Consider the following 20,971-nt stretch of genomic DNA (forward strand, 5'->3'; position numbering starts at 1 on the left):
ACCCAGGTGGAAGTGCGATAATAGTCGATTGGTTAATGAGGAACATCTGGTAACAGCTGGTAGCTGTCAACACAAAAGCTGCATATGCAAACGAAAGGAAGAAATCAGATTTGTCTTCATTGTTACGGTGTGTGTGTGTGTGCGTGTCATGCTGAAATGTTTGTTGATCAAACTCAGTCGGACAAATTCCAGAAGGGAAAAACTCAGCAAGACACAAGAACATGAAAACAAACCATCAGTATGGTGATTGTGACTTCGGTCATGATGATGATGATAATGGTGGTGGTGGTGGTGATGAAGGACAGACATCAGACTGTACACTCGTCATGGACGCTCACAGTGTGCACTGCTGATATCCCTCTCTGTCAACCCTAGTCATGCTTACACACATCCACAGGCTCTGTTCAGATTTAAAAAAAGAAAAGAATCAAAGCTGGGTTCTCCCAGCTCACGTCTGTTCTTCAGACGACTCCATTGTCACTCCACTTCATTGTTCTCCCTCAATGCAGAAACTTCAGCAGCAGACACTCTTATTTCTCACTAACCTTGGTACAACATGACAATGATGATGGTGATTACATTCGTGTTCGGAGTGTCTGAGCTCAGAGTAACTTATTGTTTAGTCATTCATTCTCTACTGGTCCTCCTCCTCCTCCTCTTCCTCCTCCTCCTCCCTCCGTCAGTCCCCTCAGTGCCCTCAGTCCCCTTGATGATCAGCAGGTCCGGCAGCACCGCTCTGTAAGTACACTTTGTCTTATTTATACAGAAAATCCTCTTTCGAGTTTCAGACTTTATAATCCAGTAAGAACATTCAGCAGACCGCAACAACAGCTAATGCTAACCCCCACCGGCTAACCCGACCACAGAACTGGCTCTACTGCCAGGTAACCCTACTGCCAGGTAACCTTACTTCCAGGTAACCCTACCACCACCACCACGTTCAAACCGACTGAAACAGGTCAAGATACGTGAAGTAGAACCGTTCTGGTGGACGTTATGGGACGCTTGGTGAAGGTTGTGAAGGTTCCATGGTTGAACCTGTGCTGACGACGTCTCCATGTTTTATTCTCAGGGTTTGTTCTGTCAACGTTTTCCCGAACGCCAGAAGACTGCTCCGGTTTCTGTTGTTGTGGTTAAGATGGGATTTACTGAGCTTCTGGAAGAGGTGAGGCGGCGATCTGATCCCCTCTTCAGATGTGTACCCTGCAGCTGTGTGACCCGTGTCTCCACTCTGATTGCGGTTTTCAAGGCCGGTGGGTTCGGCAGATATCAGTGGCTCCATGTGATTCTCATCAGCTTACCGGGTCTGCTCATGGCCGGTCAGAACCTCCTCAACAACTTTGTATCAGGAGTGCCTGACCACCACTGCAGTTTGCCGGCTAATTACAGTCTGCTCAACCTGTCACAGCTTCACCAGGTAATTGGTAACCTAGAAACTGTCTTCAGACGACTTGGTTCCAGTGGTGGATTCGGTTTGTGGTTGCTTGTTTCAGGTGGATGAAAAGGAAATGCTGAGAGTCTTCATCCCCACGGATTCAACAGGAAGTCGACTGGACCGCTGCAGAAGGTATGGTTGTGTCATCTCTGTGTGGTCCTAACCTGCCAGCTCACTGTGACATCACAGCCTGTCCCACCTGTTCTTCAGGTACGTGGCGCCTCAGTGGCAGCTCTTAGCCACTAACGGCTCCTCTAATGTCAGCCATCTGCAGACTGAGGGATGTGTGGATGGATGGACCTTCGACCGCTCAGAGTTCTTCGAGACCACCGTCTCTGAGGTGACCGCCATCACTGCTGAGTATTCACGAATCACTGCAGATCAATTAGTTTTACTCCGTTTTATTAACATTGACTCACTACTATGGTGTCAAATTAGTGCCAAAAGCACAAGCATATAAAAACTGTAATCGCGTGCACAGTGTGCGAACTATACTGCGGCTTTTCGAGGGCGCTCACCTCGGTCATTAATTCATTCATTCTTCTTCAGGGAAGCCACAATTAAAGTTACCGAATGAATTTCCTGGACTTTGCATGGACGTCTTGTCTGGAAGTCATATGAATGTCAATGAAAAAAGAAAAGAGCAACTCAACCGGGAATCAAATCCAATTTAACATGCACAAAATAACCTGCGAAATACATTAACACGCATCAACAATCCAATAATTGACACCAAACAGGCATGACCATCAGAATTAGGAAAAAAAAAAAAGGTCCAGACTACCAGAGATCCTGTCCTCAGCACCATCTTATACAACACAGTGCTTAATAGTAATACCGTTCATGGACATTACCTTCAGACAGAAGCCACCACAGACCTGGATCAGCTTGATGTTGCTGCTCCTCAGAGTCCTCCAGCTTACTTTTATTAGGCAAGGCGAAATTTACGAGGTTTCCCTGTTTGAAATTGAGCGGCAGTGTGATTTAAAGTGAGGTTAAAGAAGAGCGCCCCCACACTTCAATGGTGAGGACAAGAACTGCACGTAGGCCGGCAGCTTTATTAAAGTGAAAGAGTGAAGATTCACCCTCATAAATAAAAATAGCCTAATTTAATAATAATAATACGAATTTTATTTGTATAACACTTGTCACAAACTAAAACATTGTCGCAAAGTGCTTTTACAGTAAAACCACGATAAAATTACAAGATTAAAATACAGAGATCAGAAGGAAAAGAGCAAACACACCAAAAGAATTTCAGTTTATAAAAGCCAAGCGATAGAAGTGAGTTTTAAGACCAGACTTAAAGCAGAGTAATGAGTTTGCTTGTCTGAGGTCCTCTGGCAGGGCGTTCCAGAGCCGAGGGGCCCGTATAGCAAAGGCTCTGTCACCCTTAGTAACGAGTCTAGTTTGTGGAACCATTAGTAGGCCTCTGCCAGAGGGTGTCAGACAGCGTTCTGGCTCATACAGAGTTAGCAGATCTCTGATATAAAGGGGAGCCAGACCATTCAAGGTTTTAAAAACAAGTAGTAAAATTTTTAAATCTATTCTAAAACTGAAAGGCAGGCAGTGAAGTGCATAGAGGATTGTTGAAATATGGTCACTCCTCCTGGTGAATGTTAAAAAACTGGCAGCAGCATTCTGCACCAGCTGCAGCCTTTGGACACGGCGGTTACTGCTGCCCGAATAAAGAGCATTACAGTAATCCAGCCTCGATGAGATGAAGGCGTGTATGACTTTCTCCAGGTCTGCTGGGGAGAGGAATGACCTGATCTTGGCGAGCCGTCTCAGTGGCACAAAGCAGGATTGAACCACCTTGGTCACCGGCAGTCAAAAGACAAGTCGGAGTCAAACATGACACCGAGATTGCGGGCGTCTTTCGGCACATTGCTCGATGAGCTACCCAGACTGGAGCCGAGGCTGTTAAAATCACTCGCACTAAAACTACAACTTGGCTCATAAGAGGCCACAAAAAGGATTTTGGTTTTGAGGAATTTAATAGTAACAAATTTTCTGTCATCCAGCTCTTTAACTTTGTCAAGCAGGAAAGGATGGAGGAAGTGTCTGTACTGCCAGGCTTTATCTGAAAATATAGTTGAGTGTCGTCCGCATTAAAATAGAAATTGACATTAAGGCTGTGCAAAATATCCCCAAGGGGAAGTGTGTATACAGAAAATAAGAGGGGGATAAGAGAATTTAACACATGATCATGACAAAACTGAAAACAAACAAAAAGGAAATGCTCAAGAAAAAACTGCATTTTACTAATAGTTCAGAGACCCCCCCCCCAAAATTTCACAAATAATATGCTTTACGGGGGGCTCCTGTCTCATTAAGGGGGGCTGAGAGGGGGGGCCCTGCAGACTTTCATAAGAACCTATAAGAACAAGAAGAAAAGTTGGGCTGTGATGCAGGAGACTTAATACTCCGTGAAGAAGCTGTTGAACTCGTAGGCCACGCCCCCTCATGGCAGCCACACATCTGTGAAGTGGCGTTTTGACTTTTCAACTGCACAGCTTATTTCTCGCTTCCAATGTTTTCAGAAATACATTTCTCTGAACTGTTTCACTAATAAAACAGAGAGATTTTGTCTGAGCCACGATGTTGGTCTGGTTTTGACTGCAGGAGCTGATAGCTTTGAGTGATGCATTCAGGTGCATCACGTAAGTCCGCCCGCCATCATATTAACGAGCTGTGGGACTCATACATGATTAAAATATGACTCGTAGTCATTACCGAGCTGGGACACGCATGTGTACCACACGGCAGAGCCTAAGTTTTGGCAGTGCGGCACCGACTTCGTCCCGGACCATATTTTTTCGGCCAGAAGGAGCTGGGCAAAGAAAATTATGTCATTTTGTTCAGCAAGACCCCGGAGTACCGAACTTTCTTCTTCATCTTATAGAGTATGAATCGTCTTACATTTTTATCTCTCAGATTTCATTTGGTTTTATACTGGGACCAATGTATGATGGCATTTTTTTTGTTTGTTTGTTTTTTTACTGTGCCAGCGAAACTGACATCTGGTCAATGCCTAATTTTCCTTCATCTGGGTTTTTTATAGAAACATAAATCATTTTTTAAAAAGTAATATTAAAACCCTAATCATTATTTCTATTGATAGTCTGTCATTAATAAGAAACAGTGACCCACTTCAAAGTGCCGACAGATCGCAGCCAGCGCACAGACCGAGACAGCCAGAGTGCAGAAAGTGGTCTAACTGCACGCGATTGCAGTTGTTATGCGCTTGTGTTTTTGAAACTAAATTGACGGCATACACTACTACCACCTACTGCTCAGGAAGGATATCACTCCTACTGAGCCGAAGCAGCTCAATGACATTCAATGTTTTTGTCGGACCTGAATCTACAGCCAATGAACCGTCTCTCTATGCCCCCTCTCACCACTCCTTCCCCGGTCTGACTCTCTCGCAGTGGGGCTTGGTGTGCTCGCTCCGTCCTCTCAAACAGATGATTCAGACCATTTATATGGGCGGAGTTTTAGCCGGAGCTATAATCTTCGGGGGTTTATCGGACAGGTGAGTCACTTCTCCGAGTCCGTTTTCATCTCCAGTCGCCCGTCACAGGCGTCCGACTGCCGACTCTCCGTGTTTCTGTCTGTCTCACCAGGTATGGGAGGCGTTCAGTCCTGATTTGGTCGTACTTCCAGCTGGGTGTGCTGGGCTGTTGCGCCGCCCTCTCTCCGACCTACACCGCCTACTGCATCTTTAGGTTTCTGAGTGGAATGGCGGTTTCTGGAGTGATCCTGAACGGAGCATCGCTGAGTACGTGATTACCAGTCTGTCTGCCTGTTTGGGTCTCGCCTGTCTCTCGGTCTGCATCTCACCTGTCTGTCTTCCAGAGGTGGAATGGATTCCGACCAAACAGAGGACGACAGTGGGCACGCTCACGTCCTTCTTCTTCACCTTTGGTCAGATGATCCTGGCGGGTCTCGCCTATTGGCTGAGAGACTGGAGGAAGCTGCAGGTGGCCATCTGTGCGCCACTCTTCCTGTTCTTCACATACTGCTGGTCAGCCTTTCAAAATAAAAGTCTCAGTCAGTGATAGTCATATGGTCACTCTATGTGCTCTGTGAACGGCCAGGTGTCTCCTTGTGTGCTCTGTGATTGGTCAGGTGGTTTGCGGAGTCTGCTCGTTGGCTGGTTCTGAATCGGCGTTCAGAGGAAGCCCTGAAATGTCTTCACAGAGTCGCTCAAATCAACGGAAAGCCTGAAATGGTTGAGAAGTTGAACATGGAGGTAACGTGTCTTTCTGCAGTCGACAGTGGCATGATAACCTCGTGTGCTGAGGGAGTGTCTATGAATACAGGTGCTCAACTCCCACATGAGCAAGGAAATCGAGTCCAGTCGGATGACGTACACGGCAGTCGATCTGCTGAAGACGGCCATCATGAGACGCATCTCCATCTGTCTGGTTGCTGTTTGGTTCGAAATTGGCCTGTTTTAGTGTTCAAATGGTTACCTAGTCACGTGTTTATTTCTTACAAACCTACAAGTTTATTTGTTGTTCTTCTTGTAGGTTTGCCACCAGTTTTGCTTACTACGGTCTGGCTATGGACTTGCAGAAATTCGGGGTGAGTCTGATACATGTACTCCTGTAGTTTTGTACTCCTGTAGTTTTGTGCTCTGGTACTGCTATGCTTGTGTCAAGGTTTGTGGTTCTGCTCCTTCCAGGTGAGTATTTACCTGATGCAGATCATCTTTGGAGCCGTAGATTTTCCCGCCAAAGTGCTGGCTCTGGGCATGCTCAGTTACCTTGGGAGGCGGGTCTCTCAGGCATCCTGTCTCTTCCTATCAGCCATCATCATCTTCGCTAACATGTTTGTTCCAACAGGTACCTGATACCGATCCTGATCCCTGCACAAATTCAACCCAGATTTCGATCCTGATCCTGATTCTAATGCTGATCCTAAACCACAAACTGATTCTGATCTGGATCCTGATTGTGATGGGATCCCTACTCGTATCCTGACCTTTGACTTTTGACCTGCAGACATGCAGACTCTTCGGACCACCTTTGCGTGTCTTGGTAAAGGTTTCACGTCGGCCTCGTTCACCACAGTCTACCTGTACACTGGAGAGTTGTACCCAACCGTGCTCAGGTGATTCCATCAAACACAGGATCAACATCCTGCCACAACACTAAACAGATGAATATGAAGATGGGGGGGTACTCCTCTCCTCATCTTCGTATGCCCCTGCGATTGGAGGAGTTGGACGACCTCTCTTGTGCTCCATAGTCTTTCAACTTTTACACAGACTCTCTGCGATGTATGACTTGAATGTGTCAAACTTCTTACCATTGTCAATGCAATCTCTCCCGTTAAACAACCAGGCGGTCACAATTATCATGTCAGTAAGGTGTGTAAGCCAATCGTAACGCTTCTTTGATCCCACACATGTTTATTGTCCTTTCTCACGACGACAGGGCAGAGAAGGGTACCGGAAAGGTTGACTGAGCAGTTATACCATTTCACCATGGAGGGCTGTCAGGGCCTGCAAGGCCTTCTCTGAAAGCCTAAGATAAAATATCAGAATCACAGACTGATGTTGATTATATTTTGTCCATGAATACTTATTAAATAATTCCAAATGGTCTGTCCGGTTCCTCTCATAGCTTCTCCCCGGCTGTGCTGCTTCCAGACGTGTACTTCCATATTAAAACTTTTAACCAATCACATTTTAGCCATCACCTGTTGCCGGGTAAAGAAATCTGCCTGAGGCCTTCACTTTCAATTCTGCAGGCGTCTGCAGTGTTAAACAAGCACCGGTCACGCTGCTGCTTCAACCAATCAGATTTTGATATTGGCGACTCAGGGCCTTCTAGAAGGCCTCGCGTGACGTCAGTGTATTCAAGCCCTCTGATTGGATAGTCACAGAGTTCACTCTCCAGCGCAAGCTGATTGCATCTGTAGCGAGCTGCATGAACATAAATATAGTTGTGTTTATTTAATAGCGGTTTTATCAACTCACAATGACTAAAGGAAAAGATAAAGACATTTGGTTGCAGATTCTTCGTCAAAACAATTTTTAAGACGGACTTTTCTAAGAGGTCATTGAACGCACCACAGTGCTGAGCTCAGAGGTCCGGTGCACTTTATCTGTGCTCATTACAAACTTAGTGGCAGGATTCAGGATTATATTATTTGTCATTATATTATTTTCAAGACCACGAAAAGCTGACGTTTGTCACTGTCCTCGACCCCCAGAGGTTTCGGGAAAAGCAGCCGCTATTTTATGCAGCTACAGCTGAAGGAGAGACTGAACATGGATTTTTTTCCATCAGTAAAGGTATTTATTCTGGCTACACGAGTATCTATCTGTAATGCAAAGGCTTTTTATACTGCATTTCTGCATGGTAGCATGGTTTTTGTAGCCATAAAAAAAGTTATTGAGGGGTAGATGAGTCAGACCAGCACTAGTGAAGGCCTCGATCTGAAATGCACAGCCGCCACTGCATTTCACCACATGCAAAATGGTTTCCCCAACCACACAGGTCTTCTCTATGACAAGATCCTTGTCTGTTTTTCTTCAGCTCAGCATCAGACATCAGATTGACTTCTGGTAATCTGTTGCTGCCAACAGAACCGGTCGAGTGGATTTCTTCCTGAGCAAGTACAATAATGAGAGGGACACTTGCTCCAGCGTTGTACAACTCTCCCTGTATAAATGTCTGGTTTTCAATTTTGACGTGACATGATCTCATATTCCGTGACGTTTTAATTGAAGTGAACAGTGTCATTTCCAGAAATGTGTATTTGTTGTCAGAGGGCAATGCTATGCTGTAGAAGGTTCAAATTCAGGCGAATAACCACAGCTTTACCAATATCAGGTCAGTATGGATGAATGACAATGAGGGAAACATATAGTGTAGAGACTATAATGGTGGTTTGGATGAAGACCCGAAGTTAACTGAATCTTGTCTTACAGTTGTTTCTGAGACGTGTTTGATTGTTTCCATGGTGACGTGGCGTGTTTCTGTGCCTCCAGGCAGACTGGGATGGGCTTCGTTTCTACCATGGCACGGGTCGGCAGCATGGCGGCGCCCGCCATCCTCATCCTGGACGAGGTGACGTCACTGACCCGGAAACATTTGAATCTTTAAGTTCACACGGTGGTTCGATAGTGACTGACTACAATCCCCAGGTATTCCCAGCTTTCCCCAGCCTTGTGTACGGGGGCTCGGCGGTGCTAGCTGGGTGCTTCGCCTGCTTTCTGCCAGAGACCCTCAACCTGCCACTTCCTGACACCATTGAAGACGTTGAGGAGAAGTGGTGAGCTGACAGCTAACAAACGTTGCCGTTAGCCTCATTGCAATCGTTAGCATTTTCATTAGCATTACCTTCGACCTGTTCTAAAAGAAGATAGCTAACATGAAGCCAGCGTTGCAAAGTGGAAAACGTGGGATTGTGGCAGCAGAGGCTTACAATGATCATACACTCGCCGTAACCAAAATAACAAGCAGACCGCTGCGAGTCACTTGCGTCTCTCGCTCAAGCACGATTTGCTGTCAGACATTTTCTAACCGCATTCTCGGAAAACAGTCACATTGCACAGAGGGCCGAATCATCCTACAAACACAATGATTGTCATATACCTAGAAGCGCTGCGGGAAGCTAATAACTAACTGTTTGTTTGAAGGTCTGGAAGAAGCTCCGCCTCCCAGCAGAAAGAGGGCGTGGCTCTGAAGGAGGACATGTGTTTAAAAGAGCTGAAGGAAACAGAAGGGACTGGTCTCAATGCCCTGTGACCAATCAGAGTGCTTCCATGACTGGACTTTGGCCAATCAGATATGTGAAGATATCCACAAAGAAATTAAAAAGATTTTTTTTTTTCATTGAGAATGGATGCCTTCATGAGTAACTAAGAACTCCCCTCCAATCACAGACACAGATACAACAGAGGGGCTGGGACCTGTATATTGCAGTGAAATAAATTTTACAATTTAAAAAAAACCTAATCAGTATGACATCTGTAATGTCATGTTATCAGATCATGATACGGACGGTACTTGCTACAGGAAGACTTCCATGGCGCGTCGTATGTTGTTTGTCGGCAGTAAAAACAAAAAGACGTTTCAAGGCAATCGATCAGAGTAAAAAACCCCTTACAGCTTTATTAATCTCAAACATCTTCAAACAATAAATTCAGTAAACTTCAAAATTCAGATTAACATGTTTTAAAATTCTTTAAAATGCCAATAAAACAAACCTCTCCACACAACCGTCAAAAAATGCGTGCTTCTATCCGGTAGCGTCCCCGGAAAGGAATTCTAAGGTGTATTTAAAGCTCCCCAGCTGAAAGACACTGGCCCCCTCTAGTGGACAAAAAATGGTATTAAACAAACCACACCAACTTAAAGTGCCTATGACACCATATCGCATGTTAATTTATTAATTTTTCCCTTTAAAAATAACCGTCAAAGGTTTATTTACCTTTGCTAGACGTGCATTTGAAAGTCAACATTTTTATTTTGATTGATTTTTGCGCTGTTGAATAAAATAATTTCCTCACGAATGTCGGCGGTTGGACAAGAAAGCTGAAGTGACGTCCCAGGAGAAGGACTTGACTCTGCAATACTACATTGCTATTATCGTTGCGGTGGATTTATTTCGGTTCAATTCGTGTTGCTGGTACGAGCTTTTGGCGAATATGCCGGGGCGTTTTGTGGCAGGCTTTTGCTCGAACGCTCGATCAGACGGAGTAAGCCTTTTCAAATTCCCGAAAGACGCCGTCTGCCGCGATCAATGGACGAGTCAAGTTCAACGGACATGACAACAATGGACGCCGCAGGACTTTTCACTGTTGTGTGTGCCACATTTTGAGGACAGTTGCTTCGACACTGTGCCTCCGTTAAAGGAGAGTTTGGGACTGAAGGTGCTTCGTCACAAGTTGCTCCCACCATCAGCTGTCACAACTATTTTTTACTCGACCCAGACCTGGATCTGAGCGTGAAACCACAAACACCTGAATCTGAGAGTGAAACCACAAACACCTGGATCTGAGCGTGAAACCACAAGCACCTGGATCTGAGAGTGAAACCACAAGCACCTGGATCTGAGAGTGAAACCACAAGCACCTGGATCTGAGAGTGAAACCACAAGCACCTGGATCTGAGAGTGAAACCACAAGCACCGGCACAGATGGCGACACGCAAATAAAACCCACAAGGGTTCGGCTGTAGAAAAACGTGCCATCCGCTCCCAGCCGGAGGCGGAGACTCGAGAGCCGGACGGCCGGTTCCAGCTCCTCGCAGGAACACAGGAAACTAAGGACTGAGGGGTACAAAGGAAAATAAGGACTTTGGGGGACACAGAAAGCTAAGTCCTCTGGGGCATCTCAACCGCCATCAAGACTGCTGGGGACCCTGCTTGGGCCAGAAAGCGTCCTTCCCCCCCGGAGAAGCAAAGAGGCAGCTGTCGTCGTCCTGGGCCTCCCAGCAGAGAGGCAGGACCGGCTCAATGGGACCCAGCCACGGGACTGGGGACGGAAGCCAATGTGTCCCAAGGACTGGGGACAGAAGGTAACCAGTGCCAAAGGGACTCGGGACAGGGACTGACAGGACAGGCATCGACAGGACTGGAACTAGGGGAAGACAGGAATCTAAGGACTGGGGGGAACACAGGAACTGAGGGAACTCAGGGGAACACAGGAAGCTAAAGAACTAAGGAGAACACTGGAACCTAGGGAACTCGGGGTAACACAGGAAGCTAAGGACTGGGGGTAACACAGGAACTTAGGGAACACAGGAACCTAGGGAACTCAGGGGAACACAGGAAGCTAAGGACTGGGGGGAACACAGGAACCGAGGGAACTCAGGGGAACACAGGAACTTAGGGAACTAAGGGGAACACAGGAACCGAGGGAACTCAGGGGAACACAGGAAGCTAAAGAACAAAGGAAAACACTGAAACCGAGGGAACTAAGGGGAACACAGGAACCTAGGGAACTCGGGGGAACACAGGAAGCTAGGGAACTCGGGGGAACACAGGAAGCTAAAGAACTAAGGGGAACACAGGAACCTAGGGAACTCGGGGGAACACAGGAACCTCGGGAACAGCTCCTGAGGGCCATTCATTGAAAGTGTTGTACAACATTAAAATGTCTTTTCCAAAACAATACAGTTCACGTGTAGATCATCATGGTAATTTCCATAATAATTATTTCAAGTTGTGAAAATATTAAATTTTAACAAAGTGTATTACAATGAATTACAATTGTGTGTTTATATTGCATCAATGAATTCACTTATTTATATTCTGTATTTTTAAAAAAAAATTTAACATAGGCTTTTGCATTTTAGAGAAAATTAATGAAATAAATCCTTTTTAATTAACAAAATGTACATACATTACAGCTTAGCTGCTTTTACCTCTCATAAATGAATTAAACAGACATTTTACTTTCCTAATGAAGATGGTTTTAGCCTTCAGTGAAGGGGAACAAGCATTTCAAACTGTAAAATTCATACGTGTAAAGTACAAAATACAGGATAAATTAAGGTTCAATTTCAACTCAAATCGGGAACTAAATGTAAGAGTATCTCTCAAAACCAAGATAAGATGTATAATACACTCTTAAGACAAGGTAAAGGTACCTTGATAGAGATAAATAAAGACTTAATTTATGCCACATGGATGGATTCCATCATGATGGCATATCCACCATGCACAAAGACAGGAGAAGAGGAATACTAAAGAGTAATATATTTTAATATATTGTTAATATATATATATTTTGTAGAACATAATAAGAATTTGCAATAAAAGGGACACTTTACTATTCACCATGTAATAAATTGACCAACAGACAAACTTTTCAAAAGGGAAAATGTCACTTCCCACCTCTGCAATCTGAAATGTCTTTGGATAACTTTCATTCAGAGGTCAGGACCTTCACACTTAGTCACATAATCTTTGTTTCTGAGCAGTGAATAGTTTCCTAGGCAGCAAAGTAACTTCAAAGTATCCTCCTTAATAACTTAACGTACACTAGAACACAAAACAACACAGTATATTCAGCAATCACCTGAATCTATTACAGTCACACAGTGACTCAACTTTAAAACTTTTCAAATGTTCCCATCCCATGTAGATGGGGTTACAGAGCTGGAACACAAAACAAGCAAACGGGGGAAAAACAACAGTAAAATTGGTCTATCAGATAATAATTAACAGGAAAATACAGAGGATCTGTCAGACAAGACGAAATCAAGCTTTTAATCTCTGTTTGGTTACGTATTCAGATAATGTAATATAAAATAACACAACCACTTGGTTAAATTTCCAAGGCAATGAAATGTTTACAACCAGGCGTTATTTAGTTTCTGACTGTTGGCAGGTAATTACAAACACATATTTATTGGGCCGCTCTTCATTTCCTGCTTGGTTCAACGTAACAGTTGACGAAATGTTTTAAAGTCTTAGTTTTCAGCTTGAGGAATTAAACTTGCTTTACGGTGGGTAGAAATATTTCTTTTTCTTAAGAAACACAAACACAATGTACTTAATCAATTGCTGGGAAAGCACAAAAACATGTAGTTAGAAAAAATAGTTTCTTCTTCTACATCTGCCATAAGTTCTCTTTGAGGAGTTTTGTGAGGTTAAAAAGTAGTTCCTCGTAAGACATACAGTCGTTCACACTGTGTGTGTGTGGGTGTGTGTGTGTGCGTGCACAGTACATGCATGCACGTGGGGGTAAAAGCACGTGTCCATATCAGTGCCCTCAGCCTTCTTCGTGCTCTCCACTGTACGAGTTTAGGCAGGAGATCAGATCCTGGACCCTCGGTCGACCGCCAAGTCACACGGCGCCCACTAATTCCACTATAATCCACCCTGTCTCCAGGCAGGTGATCCCTGTGTGTCTGCTGTGTGAGTGCATCTGTACGTCTATGTTCCCAGCCCCACTCTGGTGACATCAGTAAACCGTGTGCTGCTCTCTCTACGTTCTGGAAACTCATTTTCTCATCAGCCCATCACTCCTGGCAGTAACCAGAAGACAAGCCTGTCACAGCCCCAGTTAAGACTCATCATGTCCTTTGTCTCTCACAGAGGGGCAGTTGGGCTATTAAATATCAAAACAAGGCCGCTCCAGTCAATTCGTAAGACTCACATATATTTGAGAATCGCAAGTGAGACGAAGGGATTTTGAGTTGGTAGACGCCTTGCCAGCTGTGACCTCGTTACAAAAATACAATTTCTATATTTATTATAGTTTGTTTTGTTTTTTTGTTTGTTTTTTAATTGGTTACCTAGATTGCCCTAACACAGAAATGAGCAGAGGTGGCAAAAGTTAATAAAAGTGCAGAAAAATAAAAAAAAGTAAATGTATAAATTTATTGACAAGACATGTCTATTCTTGTTACACACACACACACACACACACACACACACACACACACACACACACACACACACACACACACACACAGCCGTGCCCCTTATATTGCAGCCAATTCTACCACAAATAGCATTTTTTACACGTTTAATGAAAAATGAAATCCAGCTTTACAGTTACAACAGAATTTCTTTATTTTGAAATTAAAGAATGCCTGTGAACAACATTAACAAATACGTTTCGACAAACTCTCCTCTGTGGACTCCTCCGCCACAAGAAGCCCCATGAAATGTCCTTTAACTTCCGGGATGTTTTCAAGGGACACAATCCTCACAATCACCCAGAGCTGTTCTTTACGGCTCAGGTCAGGGGTGCAATCCAAGATAATGGAGAAATACTTTGATGTTTTTACGTCCTCCACTATTTTTTCTAATATTTTTGTGCTGATTGAGCCGATTGGTTCGTTTTGGATTATTTTCCCTGAGTAATGTGTGTGACTGCCTGTTCCACTTTGCAATAATATTAAGGCAGAAAGTTTCACTTTAAAAAGTTCCCTGAGGGCTGATTGAGAAAGTGAAAGACATTAGCACACCTTGTAAAGCCGGATTTAACGACCACAGTAGTAATTCTGCAGCAAAGCAGCATGTTGCCAGGTTGGCTGACCATTAGCCACCAAACTGCTAAAGCTGGAGGAAATACTTGCGGGTGAAATATTAATTTCTCCGCTTTCTCTCTTTCCCTGGCTCTCCTCTGTACGGTGTGTGTGTGTGTGTGTGTGTGTGTGTGTGTGTGTGTGTGTGTGTGTGTGTGTGTGTGTGTGTGTGTGTGTGTGTGTGTGTGTGTGTGTGTGTGTGTGTGTGAGTGTGCGTGTGTGTTTGCTCTCACATATTATACAGTATATTATTGCCACTTTGTTCATGTAATAAGTTCCCAACTTTGGTTCTTGAAATATTCAAATCCTCAAAGTGGTGGACCTTTACTCTAACAAAACCCAGACTTATGTTAGATGTTTATAAATTAATTAATTAATGTTTAAATATAGTCTGCCTGTGTTGAGTCAATATTAATTCCGTGGTTTTCTCAGAATAAATATCCATTACAAGCTTCAGTCTTCAGTAGAAAAACAATGCCATTAATCGCAATTAATTATTTATTTTTTTTACAATTAATTTGTTTCTTTTTTTTATCGATTGACAGCACTAATATATAGAGTATGTATCTCAAAACTGAGCTGATCAGCTGTGTTGTGATTGGTTGCTATCAGCTGTGTTATGATTGGTTGCTTATCAGCTGTGTTTTGATTGGTCTCTGAACAGCTGTGTGTTGATCTTTGCTGGCTGTGTTGTTTTGTTTCTTGTCGGACGCCCCCTGGTGGTCACTTGAATGAAGTAAGCCCTCTGACAGAATCAACCAATCACAGACAGCGCTTCAGAGCGTTTCTTTTGATTGACAGGGCATTTGACTAATGACAGTGCGGCTGCGCAGTTGGCCGCCTGGTGGGGGGCGGGACAAAGTGATGCTCGGCAGCACAGCGGAAGAAAATGGCGGCCGTGGCTGCAGAGCCAGGAGCTGCGGCGGTTCCGACAATAACAACAGCGGCGACGGACGACGACGGCCCGGAAGAGTCCGGGCCGGAATTCACGGGTTTGCCGGTAGTCGCACCGGCACCGGATAATCGGTGGGAATCAGGCCCGGCCGCGGAGCAGGAAGATGAACGGGACGGGGAGGCCCGCCATGTCGGGCCAGAGCTGGAGCCCGCGGCGGGAAAAGCACCGCCTGAGAGCCCCGTTACCGACGACCCGGTGAGCATCCTGTCGATAGACCGGACCGTGGACCGGTTCTCTCCCGGGACGCTGGGCGACCCGGAGGGCGGCGGGAACGTTTCCGTGCAGGAGGCGTACCGCAGCATCCCGCCGGACACGCAGCCCTCCGCCGTCTTCCTGCACTCCTTCCCGGCGCCGCCGCCCGTCACCGAAGCCGGCCTGTCTTTGGACGAACCGGCCGAACCCACCACCAATGTAACCACGGACCGGGACCGGGGCTACACGGCCCGGGTGCAGGCGGAATTACGGCCCGCGGAGGACTCGGTGTCGGACGGTACCGAGGACTGCCTGTCGGTCCCGGACGGACCAGATCCGGACCAGGGATACGGACAGAAATCAGCGGGAGCCTCGGAACCGGCGTCCCCGGCGAGCCGGTCTCCGAAGAAGCGGCAGGTGTTGGAGGCGGCCGGGGAGGCCTCCTCGTCCTCAGGGCCGGACCCCGGGTTGCCGCTGCAGGACCTGAGCCCCGGCTCCGAGGTCCGGGTCTCCCTGGACCACGTCATTGATGATGCGCTGGTGGTGTCGTTCCGGGTCGGGGACCGGGTCTTCTCCGGGGTCCTGATGGACGTTTCAAGAAGGTACAACTTCGACCACATCACGAGTTTTAACAACCGATTTGTTGACGTGACGTGTGACGTCATAGCAGCGCCACCAGAACCAGGTTCACCTGAGAAACACCTGAAACTCACTTCAACACAAACACGTGCTTCTGTTTGTTCATCAGCAGTGAAAAACCTCCAGATAATCTGTGAAAAAATAAATGACTTGACAAGATTATGAATGCATCATATGAGATTATAGAGGCGCCAGCTTCAGGTCAGTAGTGACAAGTTACTCCAGTGTGTGAGTGGCGAGATGAACTATGAATAATACGTGATTATCATATAAGAAGTAATTTCCTCAAAAGTGTGCTTAACTAATGTTAACATCCATATTGGAACCAGTTCAAAAACAACTGTAAAGCAGTGTAGCACCACCTTCCATCCAGTTTAAAAGCAGCTTCAACTTGCTTCTTTCTTCTTTTTTTTTTATCTTTAAAATACATTTTTGAAACCAACCTCAAACCAGATTACAAAAGTTGTAATTTTAGTTCAGTTAAAAAAAAAAAAAAACCATGCCAGTATAGTACTAACCCTCCTCCAACTCTAAACCAGCTGGCAACCACAATAACTAGTTTAATAAACTGTTTACAACTAGCTCAGAAACTAGTTTAAAACTGGCTTATGAATTATTAAATAACTAGTTTATAGACCAGTTCAAAACTAGCTTGTAAACCAGTTATGAACTAGTTCATAACTGGTTTAAACTTAGTCCATATCCAGTTATAAACTACTTTATAAACCACCTTAAAGCTATTCTATATGCAGTGATAAACTGGTTCATAAACCAATTACAAACTGGTTCTTAAACCAGTTAAAAACTACTGTAAAAACTGTTTAAAACCAGGTTTCCAGCAGTCCCTGGTCCTAGTTGCTGCCTTCCTGCCTGAACATCTGTTTACCTGCTAGTTTCACCTCACCTGACTCAACCAGGAGATGTTTGACTCCCCAAGGTTCTCATGGCGTGTGTGTGTGTGTGTGTGTGTGTGTGTGTGTGTGTGTGTGTGTGTGTGTGTGTGTGTGTGTGTGTGTGTGTGTGTGTGTGTGTGTGTGTGTGTGTGTGTGTGTGTGTGTGTGTGTGTGTGTGTGTGTGTGTGTGTGTGTGTGTGTGTGTGTGTGTGTGTGTGTGTGTGTGTGTGTGTGTGTTCGTTGGCAGGTTCGGCCCGTACGGTATTCCCATCACGGTGTTTCCCAGACGAGACGACAGGAGTCGACCTGCCGTGTCTCTGCAGCTGGTGACCAACGATGACCCGTCCACAAAGCAGGAGGAGGACTCGGCCACGCCCCTGCCGCCCGCTCACCCCTGGACCTCCAAACCGCCACCTCTGTTTCAGGAGGGGGCGGCGTATCCCCCTCCGCTGTTCATCAGGGACACCTACAACCAGGCCTTACCTCAGCCGCCGCCGCGCAAAATCAAGCGGCCTAAGCGGCGATATCGCTGTGAGGAGCCCACCTCCATCATGAACGCCATCAAGCTCCGCCCCCGCCAGGTTCTCTGTGATAAATGCAAAGGTGTGGTGGCGCCCGCCGGGCAGCGGGAGGCGCGGCGGGGCCCAGTGGACCTACGGGGGGAGGAAGCGTCTCGGCGGCGGAAGCCAGCAGACGGACCGATTTCCGCTGAGGTCAAACGTCTGAGGAGCGACGACAGGGTAGGACGCGCCGCTGCAGACCGGCGCTCATCATCAGGGATGCGAGTGTCACCATCATCGTCATCTTCCTCCCGCCGCATCCTGAGGGACGTGGCGCCCTCCACGCCCTCCGCCTCATCCAGCCGCATGCGCCTCGGCCTGAACTCGAAGAAGGTTCTGACCAAAGGTTCTGCGGTGGAGCGCTCCAAGGCGCGGCAGGTTCTCAAGAAGCTGACGAGGAGCTCTCAGCCGCCGCCACCGCATCGCCGGTCCAAAGACCAGAATCAAAACCATAGCAAGAGTCAGAACCAGGACCGCACCAAGGCTGTGACTCGAGCAGCCGCCCTGCAGAACCACAACCAGAAGGTCCACTTCACCCGTCGTCTGCAGCACCTCAGCGGCACCCCTGCTGGTTCCACCTCCCACACCACGCTCCCACCAAGAATGCGCCTCAAACCTCAAAGGTATCGTACCGATGACAGTCAGGCACCAAGCTCCTCCTCTTCCTCCTCCTCCTCCTCCTCCTCCCCCCCACCCAAACAGCCCATCCGTTCCTCGCCCCCTCAAGCGACACTAAGCCCCGCCCCTATGACAGACCCCATCTCCTCCACACCGCCATCCCCTACACCAGCTCCCTCTTCAGAGCCCCCCTCCTCCTGTGCAGTCACTGCTGCCATGGAGACACTGAAGCCCCACCCACCTGAGGAGGGGGAGGTGGTTCAGACAGGAGGCAGGGGTGATTGGCAGGTGGAGCCTCCACCTCCTCCTTCTTCCTCTTCCTCCTCCTCCTCCTCATTGGACTCCTCTCACTCAGAGTGCAGCTCTACAGAGACCTTTGACCCCCCACCCGGAGTCCCGCCCTCCTCCCCTCCTCCCCCTTCAGCCCCTCCCCCTCCCTCTTTGTTAGTGCCTCACTGCCCTTCCTCCGCTGCTCAAGACACTCCTCCTCCAAAAATGGACAGCGAGGAGACGTCGGCTGGTGGTGAGGAAGAGGAGGAGGGGGGCGACCTTAAGAGGCGTCGAAAGTCTTCCACGTCTTCCTCCTCCTCCTCGACTTCATCGTCGTCCTCCGTCTTCTCCAAGTCCGTGTCCAAGTGTCCGCTGCCTGACGGCCGAACCGTGTGCGTTGGCGACATCGTCTGGGCAAAGATCTACGGCTTCCCCTGGTGGCCAGCACGCGTGCTGGGCATCACGGTGGTGCGGCGCGGCGACACTGGGCTGGCGGTGCGGCAGGAAGCGCGTGTCTCGTGGTTCGGCTCACCCACCACGTCCTTCCTGCCGCTCGCCCAGCTGTCGCCGTTTCTCGAGACCTTCCAGTCGCGCTTCGACCGCAAGAGGAAGGGGCCGTACCGCCGCGCCATTGCTGAGGCCGCCAGTGCTGCCAAGCAGCTGACGCCCGAAGTCCGAGCACTGCTCACACAGTTTGAGACGTAACATCGGCTTCTGCAGCGCCCCCCCCCCCCCCCCCCCCTCCCCCTACACACACATGCCCCGCCCCTACCAGGAGGTGGGAGGAGCTATGCCCTCAGACTGACACAGTTCTGCAGAAATTCATGTGTTTTTTTTTAAGACAGACAGGAGGGTGACCTTCCCGGGGCGGGGCTTGCTATCACAGAGGTCGTCGGCATCAGCAGGTGACAGTTTGTTCACCGTCACAGCAACCCTCCAAAAGACAACGCCACGTTTGAAACCAGGAACAATCAGTGTCATGTCGTCGTTTTTTTCAGGGTTTAACCCGATGGCGTTTGAACCTCGGTGGCACTCGAGGTTAATATGACGAGTCGCACGGTATCACGTGTGTCCAGTTGCTGTTTTTCTTGCCGTTCTTCGGTGAAACTCAGGCGCAGGTTAAGGTTTTGGTCGCTTGACGGTTCACCTGCTGATGAGCGACGACCACCGACTGAAAAATGTACCTTTCAGTTCAGTTTTGTTTCTGTTTTGTTTTTTTGTTTTGTTTTTTGAAAGAAACTGTGAACACAAAGTGTTGTCTGGGCTGAGGCCCGGGTTCCCAAACATGGTCTGGAGGTGAGTGAGAGCGGCCCGGGCCGGAAGGGGGGACAGGTAGGACACACTGACTGTTAGACAGACAGCTGCTGTGCCCTCTCATGATGATGATGATGATGATGATGATGATGAAGCTGGAGTCTCTTTTTACCGTCTGTTTGCAGATCAGAGAGTCTGGCCTCTAGTCGAGCTATGTACATGTTTTTTTCTCCTGTTTGAAATCTCTGAATAAACTCTCAAACTTCTCTCTGAGTCCTCGTCCTCGTCATTTGAACCTGTCTCTCTTCCTCTCGTGGTCTCGAGTTGGACTCTGCCGCTGCAGGTCTCAGATCTTCTCACCTGCAAACAGATGTTCGGTAAACAAGTCTCCAGAGCTGACAAATCAGCTGATTCCACATCCAAAACTGACTCAGCTGGTTGCACGTCCAGAACTTATTGCTGATTCAGCATCCAAAACTGTGACTCGGCTGGTTTTGCATCCAAAACTGACTCGGCTGATTCCACATCTTAATGCAACTGATCTTCTTCCTGTAGTTGTCATGGTGACAGGTCCTTTGAATGCAGACCTGAGCGTGAAAGGAAGTTTTTTTTTTTGTTTGTTTGTTTCCGTTGGCAAATTATTTACTGTTTGTTAGTTTGTTTGCTGAACGTCACTCAGACCATCAACAAACAAGTGAATATGAAAGTTCCTAAGTACCGATTTTTCTCATGAATCGTAAATCCTACATAATCCTACATTTTCTTTCTCTCTGCAGCGCCACGTTGAAGAGTTGCTGACAGAATCCTGCGCAGGGATTGGCTGATAGGCCGTGGGCGGGGTCAGAGCCCCTGGATGAGGTCACATAGACATAATCAATTATTTAAATGAAGACTATATATTTATAAGAAGAGTACAAATGTATTTGGCAGGTTGTTTTCGTGGTAATCAGGTTTGAATCTGTGGCATAGCATTTTTTTTTTCCGGGGTCCTCCAACCATCGAGTGACGGGTCGTCTCAGTTTGACCGTTTTCTGGAGGCCAGTGGCGTCACGTCACAGACAGCCAATCACAGACGAAGCTCGGGAAGACGCATCAGCCTGGCTTAGCACAAAGAGCGTGAGCAGCGAGGCAGCTCAGCTGGTTTCTTC

General features: G+C 47.1%; 2 protein-coding genes across 2 annotated transcripts; both read left to right on the forward strand.

The window, feature by feature from the left end:
* Positions 1–1,078: 1,078 nt before the first annotated feature.
* oatx (organic anion transporter X) lies at positions 1,079–9,296 on the forward strand. The gene is made up of 15 exons (XM_080484049.1): positions 1,079–1,165; positions 1,250–1,417; positions 1,494–1,567; positions 1,646–1,775; positions 4,870–4,973; positions 5,065–5,219; positions 5,297–5,465; positions 5,570–5,693; positions 5,764–5,879; positions 5,974–6,028; positions 6,129–6,288; positions 6,448–6,556; positions 8,445–8,523; positions 8,601–8,728; positions 9,096–9,296. Exons 1-15 carry the CDS (start codon positions 1,139–1,141, stop codon positions 9,202–9,204), a joined length of 1,707 nt encoding a protein of 568 aa, XP_080340175.1. The 5' UTR covers positions 1,079–1,138; the 3' UTR covers positions 9,205–9,296.
* Positions 9,297–15,321: 6,025 nt separating this feature from the next.
* pwwp2a (PWWP domain containing 2A) lies at positions 15,322–20,083 on the forward strand. Its single transcript, XM_080484047.1, has 2 exons — positions 15,322–16,191; positions 17,369–20,083. Exons 1-2 carry the CDS (start codon positions 15,332–15,334, stop codon positions 19,272–19,274), a joined length of 2,766 nt encoding a protein of 921 aa, XP_080340173.1. The 5' UTR covers positions 15,322–15,331; the 3' UTR covers positions 19,275–20,083.
* The last annotated feature ends 888 nt before the right edge of the window (positions 20,084–20,971 follow it).

The sequence above is a fragment of the Lipophrys pholis genome, assembly GCF_963383615.2.
Source record: "Lipophrys pholis genome assembly, chromosome: 16".
Classification (NCBI taxonomy): Eukaryota; Metazoa; Chordata; class Actinopteri; order Blenniiformes; family Blenniidae; genus Lipophrys; species Lipophrys pholis.

Bases quoted from the DNA above. Each gene is read 5' to 3' on its own strand.
- oatx (XM_080484049.1), top strand. From the start codon at position 1,139: ATGGGATTTACTGAGCTTCTGGAAGAG. The intron at 1,776-4,869 runs GTGACCGCCATC...ACTCTCTCGCAG, and splicing joins TCGAGACCACCGTCTCTGAG to TGGGGCTTGGTGTGCTCGCT. The intron at 8,524-8,600 runs GTGACGTCACTG...TACAATCCCCAG, and splicing joins CCATCCTCATCCTGGACGAG to GTATTCCCAGCTTTCCCCAG.
- pwwp2a (XM_080484047.1), top strand. From the start codon at position 15,332: ATGGCGGCCGTGGCTGCAGAGCCAGGAGCTGCGGCGGTTCCGACAATA. The intron at 16,192-17,368 runs GTACAACTTCGA...GTTCGTTGGCAG, and splicing joins CTGATGGACGTTTCAAGAAG to GTTCGGCCCGTACGGTATTC.